Raw genomic sequence first — 16,071 nt, forward strand, 5'->3', positions numbered from 1 at the left:
TTATTGGAAATTTACCATTTATGAAAAATCTTTAGAATTTGCTACCTATTTAATTTGATCACTTCTGATCATTATATATGATCTCATCTTGAATTTCATACACCCAGCTGTCACTGGTAAGTTGATCAAAACAGCAGCCTTTAATTTTTGGTGTTTTGTTAATAAACAATTCAATATATTTTGCCTCTCCTACCTGACTCTAGTAAGTCTGTAATGTTAGCAAGTGCTATTTCTGAAGGTCACTCCTAAATGAAGTGGCGCTAGAATCTTGATTTATTTTCTGAGTATAAATAGAATTCACTTAAAGGTTATTCAAATAATTGTAAATACTGATTGCTGATAGGAGGAAGGATCTCCTGTAGCAGTCTGTATTATGGTGGTTCTGAAATAGCCTCTGACTGAAGACACTCCGTTATTGTAAAGCTGTTTCATTAAGAAGATGCTCAGGGTAAACAATAACCATATTTTTATTAACAACCCCAATTGTAATTTTATTGTTATAATTTAATTGAATTTTTCAGTGGTCCCAATCCTCCTCCATTTTTGGCACTAGTTAGATTTGCACATTCTGATTTCCGATCCATTTCCTCCGAGTCTTTTTTAGTAGGAGAAACATCAATAGCCTGAGTGAGTGCAGGAAGCCCTTCAAACGTGAAGTATTGCAGCTTAGCACATTTTTCCTGAATAACAGCCTGTTTCATAGTCGCAGTAATATAAATTAAGCTGAATTGTCAGGTCCGGACAGGTTCACCTTGAGATACCTCCAGCTACAGCATGCAGCGCTGCAACATCGCCCTCTTTTGCTCCGGACTAAAAATGACATGTCTGCTTTTGTCAGCGACAACCAGACCAGTCAGACAGTCGTTGGTTCGCCTGTAGTATTTGCAAGCAACAACCAACCGCCTGAATGTAGATCCGCATGGGCTGCTACTACCGCTCCATCTCTCTAAAAAAAACCCGGCGGAATCATAAGATACGGATCCCAGGATGGTGTTAGTGCATGTAGGATATCTGGTTCTTCCCGTATTCGGCTCAGTAAGAAACAGAGGTACGGTATTAGTATTCACATCGATCCAAAACATGTGCCCTGTTTATCTTAATATTCACTGCAGCTGTTGGCTAGCCGTCGCGTTAGCTTCCGTTAGCTTCATATTAACGGTCAAGCTTTTCCTGACGACGACCCGAACCGCGCCGGTACTTTTATAATTTGGGTCGTTATAGATTAGCGAGACTTATCGAATGATGTTAATTTGTTTGAGATAACTTCGTGGTAAAAAACCTGTTAGAAAGGAAATGCCCTTGCTACAGATAAGCTAACTGTCTCGTTGGCTCCGGCTATTTCCTGGAACGGAAACATTTGCCACAAAGGGTTCCACATGCTTAGAGAGTGCGGCTCGAAATGCGATACATTAGCACAACCTGTTGTGTTTTATGATGTATTTATCAATAGTTTTTTTTTGTCTTCAGCTTGTTATTTAATTTGCGAGAGCTACTCTGTCGCGTATTTGCAGTGTTAAAATTCCGCAAAATAGACGTAGCCTCTTCAGCCAGTCAGCTTATCTGTGCCTGGATGATGTCATTTGAAGATCATCCGCTCCTGCCGGCGCTAACAGATTTCACACCACGATTCGGCTAATTGCTACCAGTGTTAATTGGTCAGCGTACAAATCAATGCGTGGAGAGAGCATAGATATCCGATCAATCAGCCCTGTCCGCCGTTTCTTTTTGATTTGCTAATTGGCAATCCAGCAGCTGCTTGTCTGAAGCTGCAGAGCTGCAAACATAACCCAAATCTGCGCTCACATAGCAGAGATGCATTTATAAAGCTACAGTGTAACATTAATTTTACAACAGTGGCATCAGTGATTTCATTGTGCTTTTATTTCTGTTCTTATTTCCCTGTTTCATAGTATGGAGGCTGGCTCTACATTCTGCATTTATCAGATCTTTGTCGTCCCCCCATTGTGTAGCTAATGATCATCTGCTGCTGTGTGGTGTGGCGTGGCCTCTGCCTGTTCTCTGCATTTAGCTGTATTGTGAATCCCTTCTTCATTTCCTCTTTCCATCAGAAGACGACATTGGTATTAAAAGCACCCTTTCCCGAGATGTATTCAGCTATAGACTGTTTCATGTTAAGCAGACTAAAACTATAGCTAACACCTAGAACACAGCACCTTGTTTTGTCTTTTTTTCTGTCAAATTGCTGTAGCACTGAGTAAACATTATAGCTCCTTTCTAGATATCAGTTGAATGTCATTGTGTACCTCCCATCCAGTCTTGTTAGACAACATGCTGTAAATTCCTGTAAAGTGGATACATTTTGCATGATCTCAAAGTACTGCACTTGCATTATTGAACACCAGAATTTGGCTCATCCTCCTTCTCTTCACACAAGGTGCAATGTACATTATCAAACCGACCTGCGATTGACAAAGCAGATATGCAAATTGGAACCATGTGCATGCAATTTCCTCCTGCCATGTGACTTAAGGTACACTGCACCTGCACACAGCAACCTATCATAACTGTCTCCATTTTTTGTGTAATCTTTTTGTTCCCTTTTGCAAAATTTCAAGCTTTGAATCACACTGAATCGTCAGGGCCCTTTGTGGGCATATTAAATTTTTCAATATGAAGTTGGAAAACATGCTTACTGGTGGTTCATCACTTTCAAATTTACCCCACTAACATAAAACCAAAATGCTATCCATTTCACAGGGATGCCTATTTTTTCCTGCACTGCTAAAGAGATCCTCTTATTATTAATAACGTCTTTATTGTTTGGTTGTGGTCTCTCTTTACCTTTTGTTCTGGTAATAGTACTTTCAGTGCATGGTCACATTTATGATTCATAATTATTTTTGTTTATGTTTTTTCTACATTGACTAGTGAAAATCCAATGTAATCTTTCTGTAGTAAAGATGTACCCTTGCTGTACTGAAATCATGTGCTGTAGCCAACACGTCTGCTCATTGGATGCTGCTTTTGTTCTTTTTTTAACCCTATATGGAGCATGGTGGGCCTTGCCTTCAATCTATGTTGTTTAGTTTTGTTGCATGGTTTTATACTATTATTACAAACAAACAAGAAAAAAAATACACAAATTCCACATATACTAATATTTTTCAATAAAGAATATAGTGTTTATCCTAACCTTCAGTGTGCTTCTTGCTGATTTCCATTTATTCCCCCCATCCCCCCTTTTGCCTTGTCCCTACCTGCCCCTCTCCCCTCCACCCCATCCCCTCCACTCCCCCTCAACCACCTCCTCTCCTGCTATGACAAAGATAGACGATTTCCACGCTTCCTCCATCACAGGGCCTGAATGAGTCTATCTGCTGTCATTCATGGTGATCGTTTTCACTGAGCTGCTTGAAAACGCAGTGTGCTGTTTGCAGTCTAGACTTGACCCGAGGCAGCAAGTTCAACCTCTTGTCTGCCTAGCTGTACTGACAAACTATCAAGCTGAAACAAAGATATGTTTTTTTCTTTTGTTTTTCCCCCCGCTTTTTAAGCCGACTGCCAGCAAATGCAATGTAGATTTTGCCTAGTAATGTTTCCAGAATACCTGTCAAAAGATTGGTGTGATTTCTATGTGGAAACTTTCATTTTTGTTAAAATCAAGACATGGGTAGTAAGTTAAACCCGCTCCCCAATGGGTGAACAAGAATAATTTAGCTGAAATTATCCTTATAGCTGCAAATCATCTGTACTTATGAATCAAAAAGTCTTTAGGCAGAGAATTAAAACCTTTTTGTGCCTGAGTATCAGCCAGTCTGCAATTTTCTTCCCTTATTTTCCAGACAGCAGTCTGTTCCCTGTATCTGCCAAATAGCTGTGGTGGGAGAGCTGGAAAAAAGGCATTCAAACTATTTCCTCTTAACTGCTGAATGGAAAAACAATGTAGTCGTAGTGTAAGTGTAAGACAAAGAAGACGGGGTAGATTGTATTGAAGGACTCTTACACTGTGGGAAATCAGTATTGATCATGACAATGTTTTTAACAGTAAATATATTTTGATGGTTATTTTAGAAGTTTACACTAAGCGCAGATTATAACCCAAGTAATCCACATATAAAAAAAAAAAAAAAAAAGAAAAACCTGAACAGATTTGTCCACACATCAAATCAAAGAATGGTCCAGGAACACTGGCAGTTCTAGCATAAATGTTACCCTGGGCGAGCCCAATTCTATCTGCCCCCCAACAATTCAAAATGTAGGAAATTTGAAGTATGAGTTGGGATGGCTTTGTAGTCAAAACATAAAATACATCATATAGTTTCTCTATTTTCAGCAGTAAGCAGTGCACTTCCAAAAAATGGAATAGTAATTCAAGGTACTACTGATATAAGTCTTTTTTTTTTTTTAAATCAGTGCTTATGGTGCCCTGGACAACTGACCACATGGCAAAAAAAAAATGAATCCACCATTTTAAAGGAAACAAACGCTAAACACACTTACCTAAAGGCTTGGACCATAACACTTTTTTGGTAATGGCAGCTATAAGATGCTTCCTGTATGTGTGAACTAACCATGCTTTATTTAGGAGTGACTTTGACCTTTGACCTTCTACATAAAATTCTTCAAATCATGAATGTCCTTTTGCCTTTTCTGTAGATTAGAGTTGCATGTAAGTTATGTACATTTTCCACTGAATTCAAGTAAAGGCTTGACAATATTAACAAATCTTGCTATGATATTGTAGAACACTTGCGGTAAACCCTAATTTCTTCACTCCCTTTTTCATCTGTTGTGCTGCTTTCAACACTGACTACTGTCATCTACTATCATGTCATCATCCAACATCCTGAATATAACTGCATAAAAATACAAAATCGTGATATTTTGAGAATAATGATGAACAAATTGCTAATCTATTGTGCAGCTCTAACACAAGCTAGGTAATAGAAGACTATCCTGGCAGCTTTATTTGTTTTCAGAAGCTAGTTGATTATTTTCTTGTTGAAAAATCTACTCACATTTTATTTTCAGATTCATATCAAGTAAGTGTATTTATCTGTTCACGCCAGAGCCACATCCTGAAAAACAAACCAGACTTTTCTTCATCAGTGGAGTCTCGCGCAGTGAGTGTATAGAGATGCTATTTTTGTTGAGCTCATTGCTTATCGTTTTCTTGTTGATTCCAGGCCTTTCAAAAACTTTGTGTGGTCCTTGCCTTTTTGTATTCAACCCTATTTGATTATACTTTTCACTTTGTAGGAGAACTTGTGAGGACCCTGTGGTCATAAATTAGGTCCTTTCCACTGCCAGATTGTAACTCCAACAGACCTCACTGGAGTTTAGAAATATCTCTGGAACCAAAGCCTTCGGTATAATTTGTAACAAGATTTCAAACATTCTTAGTATTCTTCTTTTTTAACTATTACTTTCATGATCTTCATCTTCTTTTGGTCAAAGCTCGCAGATAAGATACATTTTTATGGATTATAAATTGGAAATAAATCAGATATTAATATATTAACTCAGAAAAAGAATTGATGCCAGATTTCAGTTGCTAAATATGTTTTGCCTTTTTGCACCTTGGTTTACTACTTCCATGTGTCATCCCACTACATTATGCACAATTTATGGACTATTTTGTTTTAGCTTCCTTATATGTGTGAATTACTTGGGTTATTGCCAACATCTGGTGTGAATTTAATGTCAATAGGCCAATTAGAAATGGATTTTCTGTGGAAAAACTTAATCTTAACAGCTATTTTCTCTGCTGTGCAACAACAAAGGATATTGCCTGGTTAATTTGACTAAAAATACTGTTAAAAAAAAAAACGGTGAGATGCGCACAGAAATACTTGACTGTATTTCTTAGAGACAGAGAGGTAATAATGTTTTATTGGGTTCGCTAACTTACTACCAGGTGCAGAATTTATGCAAGGTGAACCGCATTGAAGACGTCACCTGTACACCGTCTGAATCAGAAGACTGGAGTTGATAACATGAGTCGGTAGAAAGAAAAGCTCACGTTTTCTGTGCAAGACCAAAAATGGGTTGTCATTTTCATGGCACTTGTGGTAACCGTCATTTTTCTTCCCAACCAGAAGTAATTTTCACCCTAGGTAAGACGTAGGGCTTCATGAACATGCTACATCACACACAAAGCGACACCACATTTCACTCACAATTAATTCCAACTTGTTTCTTCCTTTAGACTCCTGACAAGTTCTTCGTATCCTCCACAGGATCCCATTTTAACCGGCAGCAGCAGCAACAGCAGCAGCACAGCCATGCTACCTCTTGCCGGCACTTCCAGTTAGGTCCTCAGGCCCCGCTGCCCATGGACTTCCCAATGCCCCATCCAGGGCAGCCGCAGTCAGGCATGAACCCCCACCTGGCCCCTCCTGGCCACCAGCACGGTCCTCAGCTCCACCCACCTCTCAACCCTCTGCCCGCTCCGCAATTCCAGGACATCCCCGGCCCGCCCTTCCTACCTCAGGCATTACACCAGCAATACCTCCTCCAGCAGCAGATCCTCGAGGCTCAGCACCGACACATTCTGCCGCCATCCAGGTATCTACAGAAAGAATTTGGTGCTTAATAAAAAAAAAAACCAAACAAAAAAAAACAATGGTGGTTGAACCGGTTGGAACCTACTAAGCAAAATTCACATTTTGCATGTTTTTATTCTTCGAGAACAACAGAATGTTTCCTCGACAACAACAAAAGTGCTTAAAAAAAAAACCAACCGGTTTTTTGGAAAGAAGTTAATGTTTTTTGGTGTGTGGAAAATAAGCCATTTGAAAAACCTCCTGATTGTCGAGGCACCAAGCCCTTGCCTAACAATCCAAGCTGAACTCCAGCACTTTTACTTACACTGTATGCACTGTACAATGGCTGCTGGACAAGACAAGTGTTTTGCTGTTGACTTACTATACAGAAACTACTTGCTGCATTCTTGTTGGTTGAGCAGGAGGCTCCACTTCTGCTTTTCAAAGATATGCTGCGGTGTAGCTGCACATCTGTTTGCAGTTATTTTCAGGTGTGAATGTAAAAGTTGAGATGGAGGGGCGTGACCAGCAGCATTGACAAGAAACAAACCCAATACATCTCATTCTGAAAGGAGATCAAAATAGACTGAACTGACCAGACATCTCATTTTCTAAGAATTATTTTGTGCAAAAAAATGAAATAAACATGTTTTGTATAGTCCATAGACATCAAGGTCACATTTTATAGAGAATAAGATTCAAATGCTTGGCTTCTTTCCTGCAGTAGACGCACCCCAGAGAGAGTCCCTCACCAGCCACACAGACTGCGACCAGGCTATGAGTTTGGTCCTCCTCTTCATGTCCCTCCTCAGCCGGTGGTGCAGCAGCCTCGCTACCTGGCTGAGGGGACCGACTGGTGAGCAGCGCATTTTAATATTTGGCTTAAAGCGGTAGTCTTAAACTGCTTTACTGGAGGGCCAGAGTCCTGCAATGTTTAGATGTCTGCCTGGATAAAAATGTGTAAAAATCCTGAAAAATAAATGGTTGCTATGGAGAAGTCCACAGATTGTTCAAACTATAAATATTTAGGTGAGGAGCTATTGACTTTTTAAAGATATTCCTTATGAAGCTCGATAGACATCTGCCCTACTTGAAGTATATGTTCTCTTTTCTATTTTAAAGAGTACATAATAGATTTTCATATATAATATTTATACCCCTCGCATTCAGGAAGCCATACTTATTTAAACTAATTTAATTACTAATTAAACATTCCTAGAGATTCTTTCCAACTAAAAACAGCATAAATTTAAAAAACAATTTATTTTACAGGAATTTTAAGGAATTGTTTTGTCAGTAATTGAGTTTCTCCCACATTGACAAACATATTCAAATTAAAGTTTGGATTTTTCTAACTTTTGTAATTTCAGATTAAACTACTACAAAAAAGCTTTAATTTATTTCCTTATTATATTTCTGCCATCCCTATGTTAGGTTTTGCTTCTTTCAGCCATCTTTTCTTTTTCTTCTGACTGGAGCTGCACAGTACTGTAACTGTCAAACGCAACTGTTTTAATTTCTTATACCTTTTATTATAATTGGGACGTAGTTTTACTTTCTTTTACATTTACTATTTGTGTTGATCGCAATTTTTGACAGAATTTGTGTAGTTAAGTCATTTCAACCTTTGTCTGTTTTTATCAGTACAAATTATTCATTGTCCAGATGAAAAATAGCCTTTTAGCTAATTCTGGTGCATTTACCGAAATGTTAATACTGATCTATTTAATTTATCCCTACCAAATAAATTTCACAAATGTCAAATTTCACTGCAACAGCAAGTGTAATATTAGGATTAACTGGAAGCAATATTTGGTTGGCTACAACATTTTAGGTGAGACGTGTTCAATCTCTACCAGCAGCCAGCCATACATTTAGTGAATAAATGGACTTTTATGACCCTAATGATGTACTGTAGATCTTAGTGACTATTATGCTACCCTTATACTGCTCTCTACCCTTGTAAAAAAGGTAATTAATTTTTTTATGGCTTAGTAATAAAAGACAAACCACATTGAAAGAGGAGCAAACATCTTGATGACAGAACAAAAAGTCAGAAGTGAACAAAATGTAACCTAATTGTTACTCGCTCTAATTAAAAGGTTTTCCATTTTGATTTTTTTTTTTAAATCGTCTACTATTTCAATCAAAATCTGTTTTAATAAATTTTAATTTGACATATTCTAACGACTAACTATATCACAGTCTTTAATCACAAGTTATTGAAACCTATAAAGTGCAGAGTGAGCTGCTGGTAAATGACTTTGCCTTTTCTTCAGGGATCTCAGTGTGGACGCCGGGCTGCCCCCTCACCAGTACCACATCCACCCGCTGCCGCAGCACTATCAGCACTACTTGACCTCCCCCAGGATGCACCACTTCCCCAGAAACAATGCCTCAACACAAGTGGTGAGAGCCCCTCCCTCCCCCCCACCCTAGTCTCTCCGCAATAAATCACCTCCGTCTCTGTGAACTTTCACTGATTCTCATTTCGCTTTCTGAGCTGAAGCTCAGCAGCCGGGGAGGACCAGCGTCAGATTTCTGCTGTGGAGCTGATCCAGCTTCTTTCATCTGTCACTTTTTAGGTCGTCCATGAGATCAGAAACTACCCGTATCCCCAGTTGCACTTGCTGGCTCTGCAGAGTCTCAACCCTTCCCGGCACGCCTCTGCCGTCAGAGAGAGCTATGAGGTCTGTGCAGCTTCTCTCTCTCTCTTTCTCTCTCTCTGCCTCAGACACACAGGGCTCCAGTAATTAATCACTGTTTTCTCTGTAACCAATGGTCTGGGAAGGCTTCAGTTTGTAACAGATTTTTTTAATTATTATTTTCAATCAATCTGTTTGTTTTTTAGACCAGAGGAAAAAAAAACCTTCATTTTAATTTTGGGCCATATCACAATCACGGATGTTGTCAAAGGGCCAGTTGTGCCAGAATGCATTGATAACAAATTGATAAAATATTAATAAAAAGCTGTCTCTGCAAGTAACTTTTGCATTCAGTAACTTAGAATTCAATAATGGACATCTTTTCACACTGTGAGTGTTTTTGTGATTTTTTTTTTGCAATTAAAATCACTGATTTTGTGGAGCTAATTTAGAAATATTTGCAAGAAATTTTGCAGTATTTGCACTTATGTATGACAGTAAATGTGAATTTTTTTACTTGCTATATTGATCATGGGACTTGACATAAATTAAGCAATGTAGCAGAAGAAAAAAGACTACCACCTGCAGGCTGGAGTTAGCATCACTTAAACCAAATGTTTTTTGACCATATTTTGGGGAAAATTTGCAATAAACTTATAACCACGCATTTGTGCGAAAACCCATGGGGATCTGTTGATTTTACGTGAATTCCTGTTTTTGAGGAATTGCAAAAAAACTAGACGGGCAGATTTATGTAATTTGGCAGTAAACAGATATAAATTGATTTGATTTGATGGGTAAAATCAAATCAAGTGTTATTGTGAAGGTTCTATTTATGTGTCCCTCTGCAGTCAAGAGGGCCACATAAACTGCTATGCTGGGCCAGATTTGGCCCATGGGCCTTGAGTTTGGCACACATGCTTTAAACGGTACAGAATACTTTAATCTCATAGCATTCACATTCACTTGACAACAGTTTTCTTGTGGCCTCCTTTGCATTCAAAATATTTTGCTATTGTCTTCCTCATTTTGTTAGATAATAATTTGCTTTTGAATGTTTCTTCATAGGAGCTTCTGCAGCTGGAGGACAGACTGGGCAGCGTGAATCGCGGAGCCGTCCAAACCACCATCGAGAGATTCACTTTCCCCCACAAGTACAAAAAGGTACGACTGGAGGCCCTTTGCAACCTTTTTGATGGTTACCCACAAAGAACTGGGCCAGAAACACGCAGAGCGAGACATGAAAGAAGGGAACAACAGAGAAAGGCAGCGCTGCCAGTCGGATGGATCAGAGAGCGAAGAAGAGGGTAGCGAGAAAAGGTCACGACTCTTACCGTAGTTCAAAGGTCAACCCAATTTCTGTTTGAGATTTAATGAGCCGGAGCTGCAGCGTTCATAATTTAAGGCGAGGGGGGATGAGTCATCCGGCTGTCTGCAGATATGAGCGTGGAGTGAATGTAAAGAAACGTCTGCACTCAATCTGACCCAGTTGCTGTGGGAAAAGTGTCAGAATATTAGTTTTTTTCTTCTTCTTCTTCTCAAGGAGCTGTGATAAGGTGACTCTTTTTAGAAAACATATCCAACCCTGGCTGACTCAGACACCCCTGTGGCATCAACACTGCGTCCGTTTAAAAATTAAAGCGTGTTTGCGTGCGCTCCGCTCTCCTCTGCAGAGAATACCACAGGACCTGAAGATGTGTCTGGATGACGAGGAGCTGGACACAGATGAGAAGTGCACCATTTGTCTGTCGATGCTGGAAGACGGAGAGGATGTAAGGTACAGGAAAACGCTGTTTTTTTTTTATTTTAAAAGAGGGATGCTTGGTTTCTACTCATGTGGAATCATCCATCAGTCTGTCCATCAACTCTGCTTTTTTGCAGCTTTCGTTCTAAAAACTGGACCGCTGTTTTCTTTGTATGTTTATAATTTAAAAATGTACAAACACAGCAGATAACCTTACAAATTAGTGCCAGGAGAAATGTGGAATTATGATATAAAACATCTTTAGAAGCCCTTTAAAAACCTCATTATGCTCTGATGTTCTAGTTTAGTGCAGACTGACATAAGTCTGTCACAATAAGAAATTAATCAAATGAAAAATTAAAGTAAAATTGATCATTTCCTTTTTGATTATCTGTATTTTTTGATTGGCAATTTTGTTTTCAGAGACTTCATAATCTCTTTTATTTGTGGTTTCACCTGAGCGTGTTTTTTAATTTTTATTTCTGTTTTATTATTTTGTATAATTAAAATAGCTTCCAGCTGCACTGTTGAGTGCCATTATCAATTTATTACTTCAAAATGGTCTCAAAACAACAATATTGTTGTTCATCCCTAGTACAGCAAGTAATTTTTCAAAGGGACAAGGCTTCACTGCTGTGATAAATGTTTGCCAAGCTTGTTGTCTGTTTATTAATATTAAAATCTCTTTGTTTGTCACCAGGTGAAAGTTTTTTTTGGGACATTTCCCACGTTAATATTTTCATTTTGGGTCTAACATCATGCCATTTACAGAGACGTGAGAAAGACTGTAGTTTACAGACCTTATTTATATTCACACTGGATACAGCTGTCACATGGTCTAAGCAGTTTTTAAGCCTAAATTGGTTCTGCCATCCAACTTCAAAGCATCAGGTATTAAAATCCCATCACAGGATTTTTTTCTCCCTTTTTTACGGCATCATGTCTCGAAAACGCTGCCCGCAGGAAACATACTATAAGCATTTACACATAACGTGTGTCCAGAGGGAAAGTGACACTGCAGCTTTTTGAAAGACAAAAAAGTCGAGACTTAACAACAGATAACACGACAAGTTTTCCTGAATAAAACTGTATTTGGTTGTATTTCAAAGAAGATGGGTTTATTTTTGACCTGACTCCAGACATGGCGTCCCAAACCCTCTAAATATTGAACTTCTATGCTCATATTTCAGTGGCTTTTATAGGTTTGTCAGTGTTTCTCTTTATTTACAACCAAAATTGCCCTGAATCTTGGACCTTTTTATCCTAAATAACTTTTCTAAACATTAACATTTTCTAAATTAAGTTTGAAACAAGATGATTTCTTTTAAACCTTTCTTATGAAAACCTGAAAAAAAAGATGTTCCAGACTATAAAATATTTCCTTAAAACCACTTTGAAAATTTGTACAAAGTTAAGCATTGCGATTAATCAGATTAAAACCGTTTTAATCGACAGAACCAGTTCTGACCCCGTGTTTTTGCTTCCTTTAGGAGATTACCCTGCATGCACCTTTTCCACCAGGCCTGTGTGGACCAGTGGCTGGCCACCAGCAGGAAATGCCCCATCTGCAGAGTGGACATCGAGACCCAGCTGACTCCTGACAGTTGATGGCTCCTCTTGACTCCTGCAGCTTTAGATGTGGTCTTGTTATTTCTCCATCGTCTCCCCCGGTCGGTCCTTGGGGAAGTCCTGCCAAACACCCCTCTTTCCCTCTGCATCACTCAAAGAGCCTGCCTTCTGAGACAGCCGTGACAGAGGGATCAACAAAGCACACTCAACGTACAACACAAAGAGAGACGGGGCGGTTGATGCACAGACAGGTGGCTGGACTGAATCGAAGGTCAGTTCAAAAAGGACTTTGCTGGATGTAAAGGTTAGGAGCAGAGACACGTATGGACAGATGTGCTGAGGCTTCACACAACTCTGTCAGATCGTGTACTCCCACTTACATTTCTCCATGCAGCTGCCAAGAGAGAGGACGCTCTTGACTGCCAACCTCCCGAGCTCAGTGTGGTGTTTTAGGGCCATTTCTCTGCCAGTATATCCAAGCCCTCTCTGCCCTCTCCCTTCTAGGCCTGTGAAAAATCCTTTAAGCCGTACTCTGCCCAAGCCCTCACTCAGCACATCTGTACAGAACATTGTCAAATGATTAGCATGAGGTTGTTAGGTGTGAACTCTTGTAGCTGAACGCTTGTGGTGTAATGGAGTATAGTACTGAATAAGTATTTACAGAGTAACAGTGTTGTGTAGCAAGCAAAAAGCCTTCTGGAGAAACATGTCTGTTAAAAAAAAAAGAAATCCCACAGAGAGGATGAATGCGGCTCTATTGAGTATTCAGCAACGAGAGAAAGAGCTAATTAAAAGAAAAACAAACAAAAAAGGCCAAAAATCCCTCTTTCTTGTCTAACATGGTTTTGGATTTACAGTTAGTAGACGCCATCAGAGTTGATGCTGAACCCGCTGACTGCAGGCATGGCTTTCAGTGATGTGCGTAGTGTCGTAGCGGGGCCTCTGCAACCTAGAGCGGAGGCCTCGGATGTGCATGCTGTATGGCAGGCTTGGGCTGTGTCGTTAATATTGTGGAGCAAGTAGAAGCAGGAACTGTGTCTGTGCATGTGAACCGTATATTATGATCATTCATAGAGGAGGACAAGAATGCACCCAGTAGCCCCTCCCCCATCCCTCACCCTGCTGCTCACCCTGAGTAGACCACGCTTGCCTTTAGACGCCGATCTCACACCAGTGTGGCATTTCTCTCCTAATCACCATGTTTAGGATTCAAAGATCTGCGGTGGATCTGGGTCTAATGGCAATTCCCTCCATAGCCTCTCTCGTGACAAGGCATGGGCCGGTATGAGATTCTCCCGGTTTGATAACAGCAAGGAAAAATGCCACGGTTTCTAGGTTTAAAAAAAAAAAAAGAAGAAAAAAAGTAGCTCCAACATAATTTATTTGTTTTTATTTCATGAGCATAAATGCAATTACTATTTCCACTGCTGCTAAGATATAATCTCATACCCCTATAGTATTATTGTAATAACTAATAATATTGTTTATGAAATTTAGCTATTGTGATGCACATATGTAGACACAGACAGTAAGCACACACTCGTGTGTGAACGTTTACCGTCTTTAAAATCAGTGTCAGCTATTTGCACTAATTTTTAATCAGTATCAGCTGTACATAAGTTGTGATCATGGTTTGAATCCTGAAAAAGTCAAAAATGTTCAGATGAAATTTAAAGTCAGCCATTAAAAAAGATAAGTGAAGGCATAACTAAACAGTACAGGTGTAATGATACAATCAGCAACATTTGGTTCACCAGAATGAGAGAAATTTTACCAATATTTTCTGTTTTCACTGGTCATAAAGTGTTTAAAATAATTTAAAACCAGTGTAATATATTACATTCGATTTGACTAGTCCATATATTGCGGTTTCTGGCAGCGATAGGAAGCCGTAAAGCAGATGCATTGTTAGCGGCTAACGGTTAGCCAGCCGCTAGTTAGGTAGTGGTATTACTTACTGCTTGTATCTCACGTCAGTTTCTTTCTTTTTTTGTTGTTGTTATTTTTACCAAGTATCCAAAATACAGATTAAATTAGTGAATCATAAAATGAGATGACAATATTTTTTTGAAAACTAAGTAAACAATCCCAAATTACAAACTTTGGTTTAGAGAATCTGAATTCATTGACTCGTCCATTTATTTAGATTTTTATGCTGGTTCTGGTGTGGAAAAAATTTAAGTAAATACATATATATAAAATGTATGTGTATATACACACACACACATACATATATATATATTTAAATTAAAACAGGTCAATTAACCCTTTTAAAGCACATTGGCGCTGAAGTGCGTCGAGAAATATTAAGTTACTGAACTCCAATAAAACTAACCTTTGATGCTTGCCAATCCCAAGAAACAGTAGAATGACTTGGCATGCTACATTTGCATTTGGAAGTATTTCTTCACTTCTTCCATGGTAGGATCAATAAATATGTGCGTTTGCTCAGTGAGACTGAACCATTTACCAGAACAATTGCACTAATTAATGTAAATGGTGTAGCACAGCTGCTTATCTATTGAGAAATGGTTGTTTACAAGGAAATTTTATTTCTTTTTACAGTTTCATTATTGTTCCAATGAATATAACAAAATACAGTTTTAATGCCATACTTCCTATTCCTATTGACAGTTGGTTTGATTGATTTTTCCAACAGACATGCTAATTCTTCCGTAAAGTTTCACCACTCAGGGTATTTGTGGCAAGTTTAGCTTTGACCTGGTAAAACGGATTTAATTTCTTTTTGAAAAAGATGAAATAAAAAGGAACATAAAAGCTGCTTAAAACATTTTTACCACCTGTGAGCAATTCTACATTATCTGTGTTAGGATTAGGGGTGATGTCACACAGTGTGTGACAGAAAACATGGTTTTGCTCATAATTTAAAACAAAAATTAAATTATTGCATTATTAAATCTGAATTATTACATTTTAAAATGGTTCTAGTAATATTAGCGATTAGCATGTTTAGTGTGGTTTACTGTACTAAAAACCACAGTATGTGTGTGTATTCCCTACAATATGGATCCTTAATTTGACCTTTGACTTTTCCAGAATATCCAGCAACAACAGGGCAACTTTCCTATACTCTGTTTACCCTTCCTGTGATCTGCTTAAAGTCTTGCTTTCTCTCGCTCTCTCACAGCCTAAATGAACCACAGACAAGCCTCAAAATGTCAGAGAAAATACAGTATCTATACAATATGACTGCATAGATACTGTAGTACAAGACAATCGCTTTTTTTAATCACTGCTTCCTTGACATCATTTTACTGAAGTTTCCCTCCCTGATTATTGAAAGTAGATAGCTTTCTGACTTAGAAGTTACACCAAATAAGGTTGATTTGTCACGTCTGGGGTTTTCACCAATTGGCAAAATTAAGATTTTTAAGTTTTTAGGTAAAAATAGTGAAATTATGATCAACAGCTGATCACTCGATGCATCTCTACACTTGTTTGCTGCTCCGTTCATAGACAAGCACTACTTTTCTTAACACTAGGAAACGTTTCGGAGAATTCCTACTCTATGCTCAAACATCACCATCACTGGCATTTTCAGTGAAATGGGTTCAATCCTCAGGTATGGTGTGATGGAAAATTTTAG

General features: G+C 38.7%; 1 protein-coding gene across 2 annotated transcripts; it reads left to right on the top strand.

Moving 5' to 3' along the window:
* The first annotated feature begins 457 nt into the window (after positions 1-457).
* LOC103141773 (RING finger protein 165-like) lies at positions 458-15,218 on the top strand. 2 transcript variants are annotated; one of them, XM_016674055.1, is made up of 9 exons: positions 458-1,048; positions 1,911-6,077; positions 6,201-6,528; positions 7,231-7,362; positions 8,786-8,915; positions 9,092-9,196; positions 10,220-10,315; positions 10,825-10,928; positions 12,386-15,218. In XM_016674055.1, the coding sequence occupies exons 2-9, from the start codon at positions 6,005-6,007 to the stop codon at positions 12,501-12,503; spliced, it is 1,086 nt and encodes a 361-aa protein (XP_016529541.1). In that variant the 5' UTR covers positions 458-1,048; positions 1,911-6,004; the 3' UTR covers positions 12,504-15,218. The 2 variants fall into 2 exon arrangements, with proteins under 2 accessions (XP_016529541.1, XP_007557599.1); XM_007557537.2 differs by lacking the exon at positions 1,911-6,077 and having other exon boundaries at positions 477-1,048.
* The last annotated feature ends 853 nt before the right edge of the window (positions 15,219-16,071 follow it).

The sequence above is a fragment of the Poecilia formosa genome, unplaced genomic scaffold (genome assembly GCF_000485575.1).
Source record: "Poecilia formosa unplaced genomic scaffold, Poecilia_formosa-5.1.2 Scaffold89, whole genome shotgun sequence".
Lineage (NCBI taxonomy): Eukaryota > Metazoa > Chordata > Actinopteri > Cyprinodontiformes > Poeciliidae > Poecilia > Poecilia formosa.

Bases quoted from the DNA above. Each gene is read 5' to 3' on its own strand.
- LOC103141773 (XM_016674055.1), top strand. From the start codon at position 6,005: ATGGGTTGTCATTTTCATGGCACTTGTGGTAACCGTCATTTTTCTTCC. The intron at 6,529-7,230 runs GTATCTACAGAA...TCTTTCCTGCAG, and splicing joins CACATTCTGCCGCCATCCAG to TAGACGCACCCCAGAGAGAG. The intron at 10,316-10,824 runs GTACGACTGGAG...TCTCCTCTGCAG, and splicing joins TCCCCCACAAGTACAAAAAG to AGAATACCACAGGACCTGAA.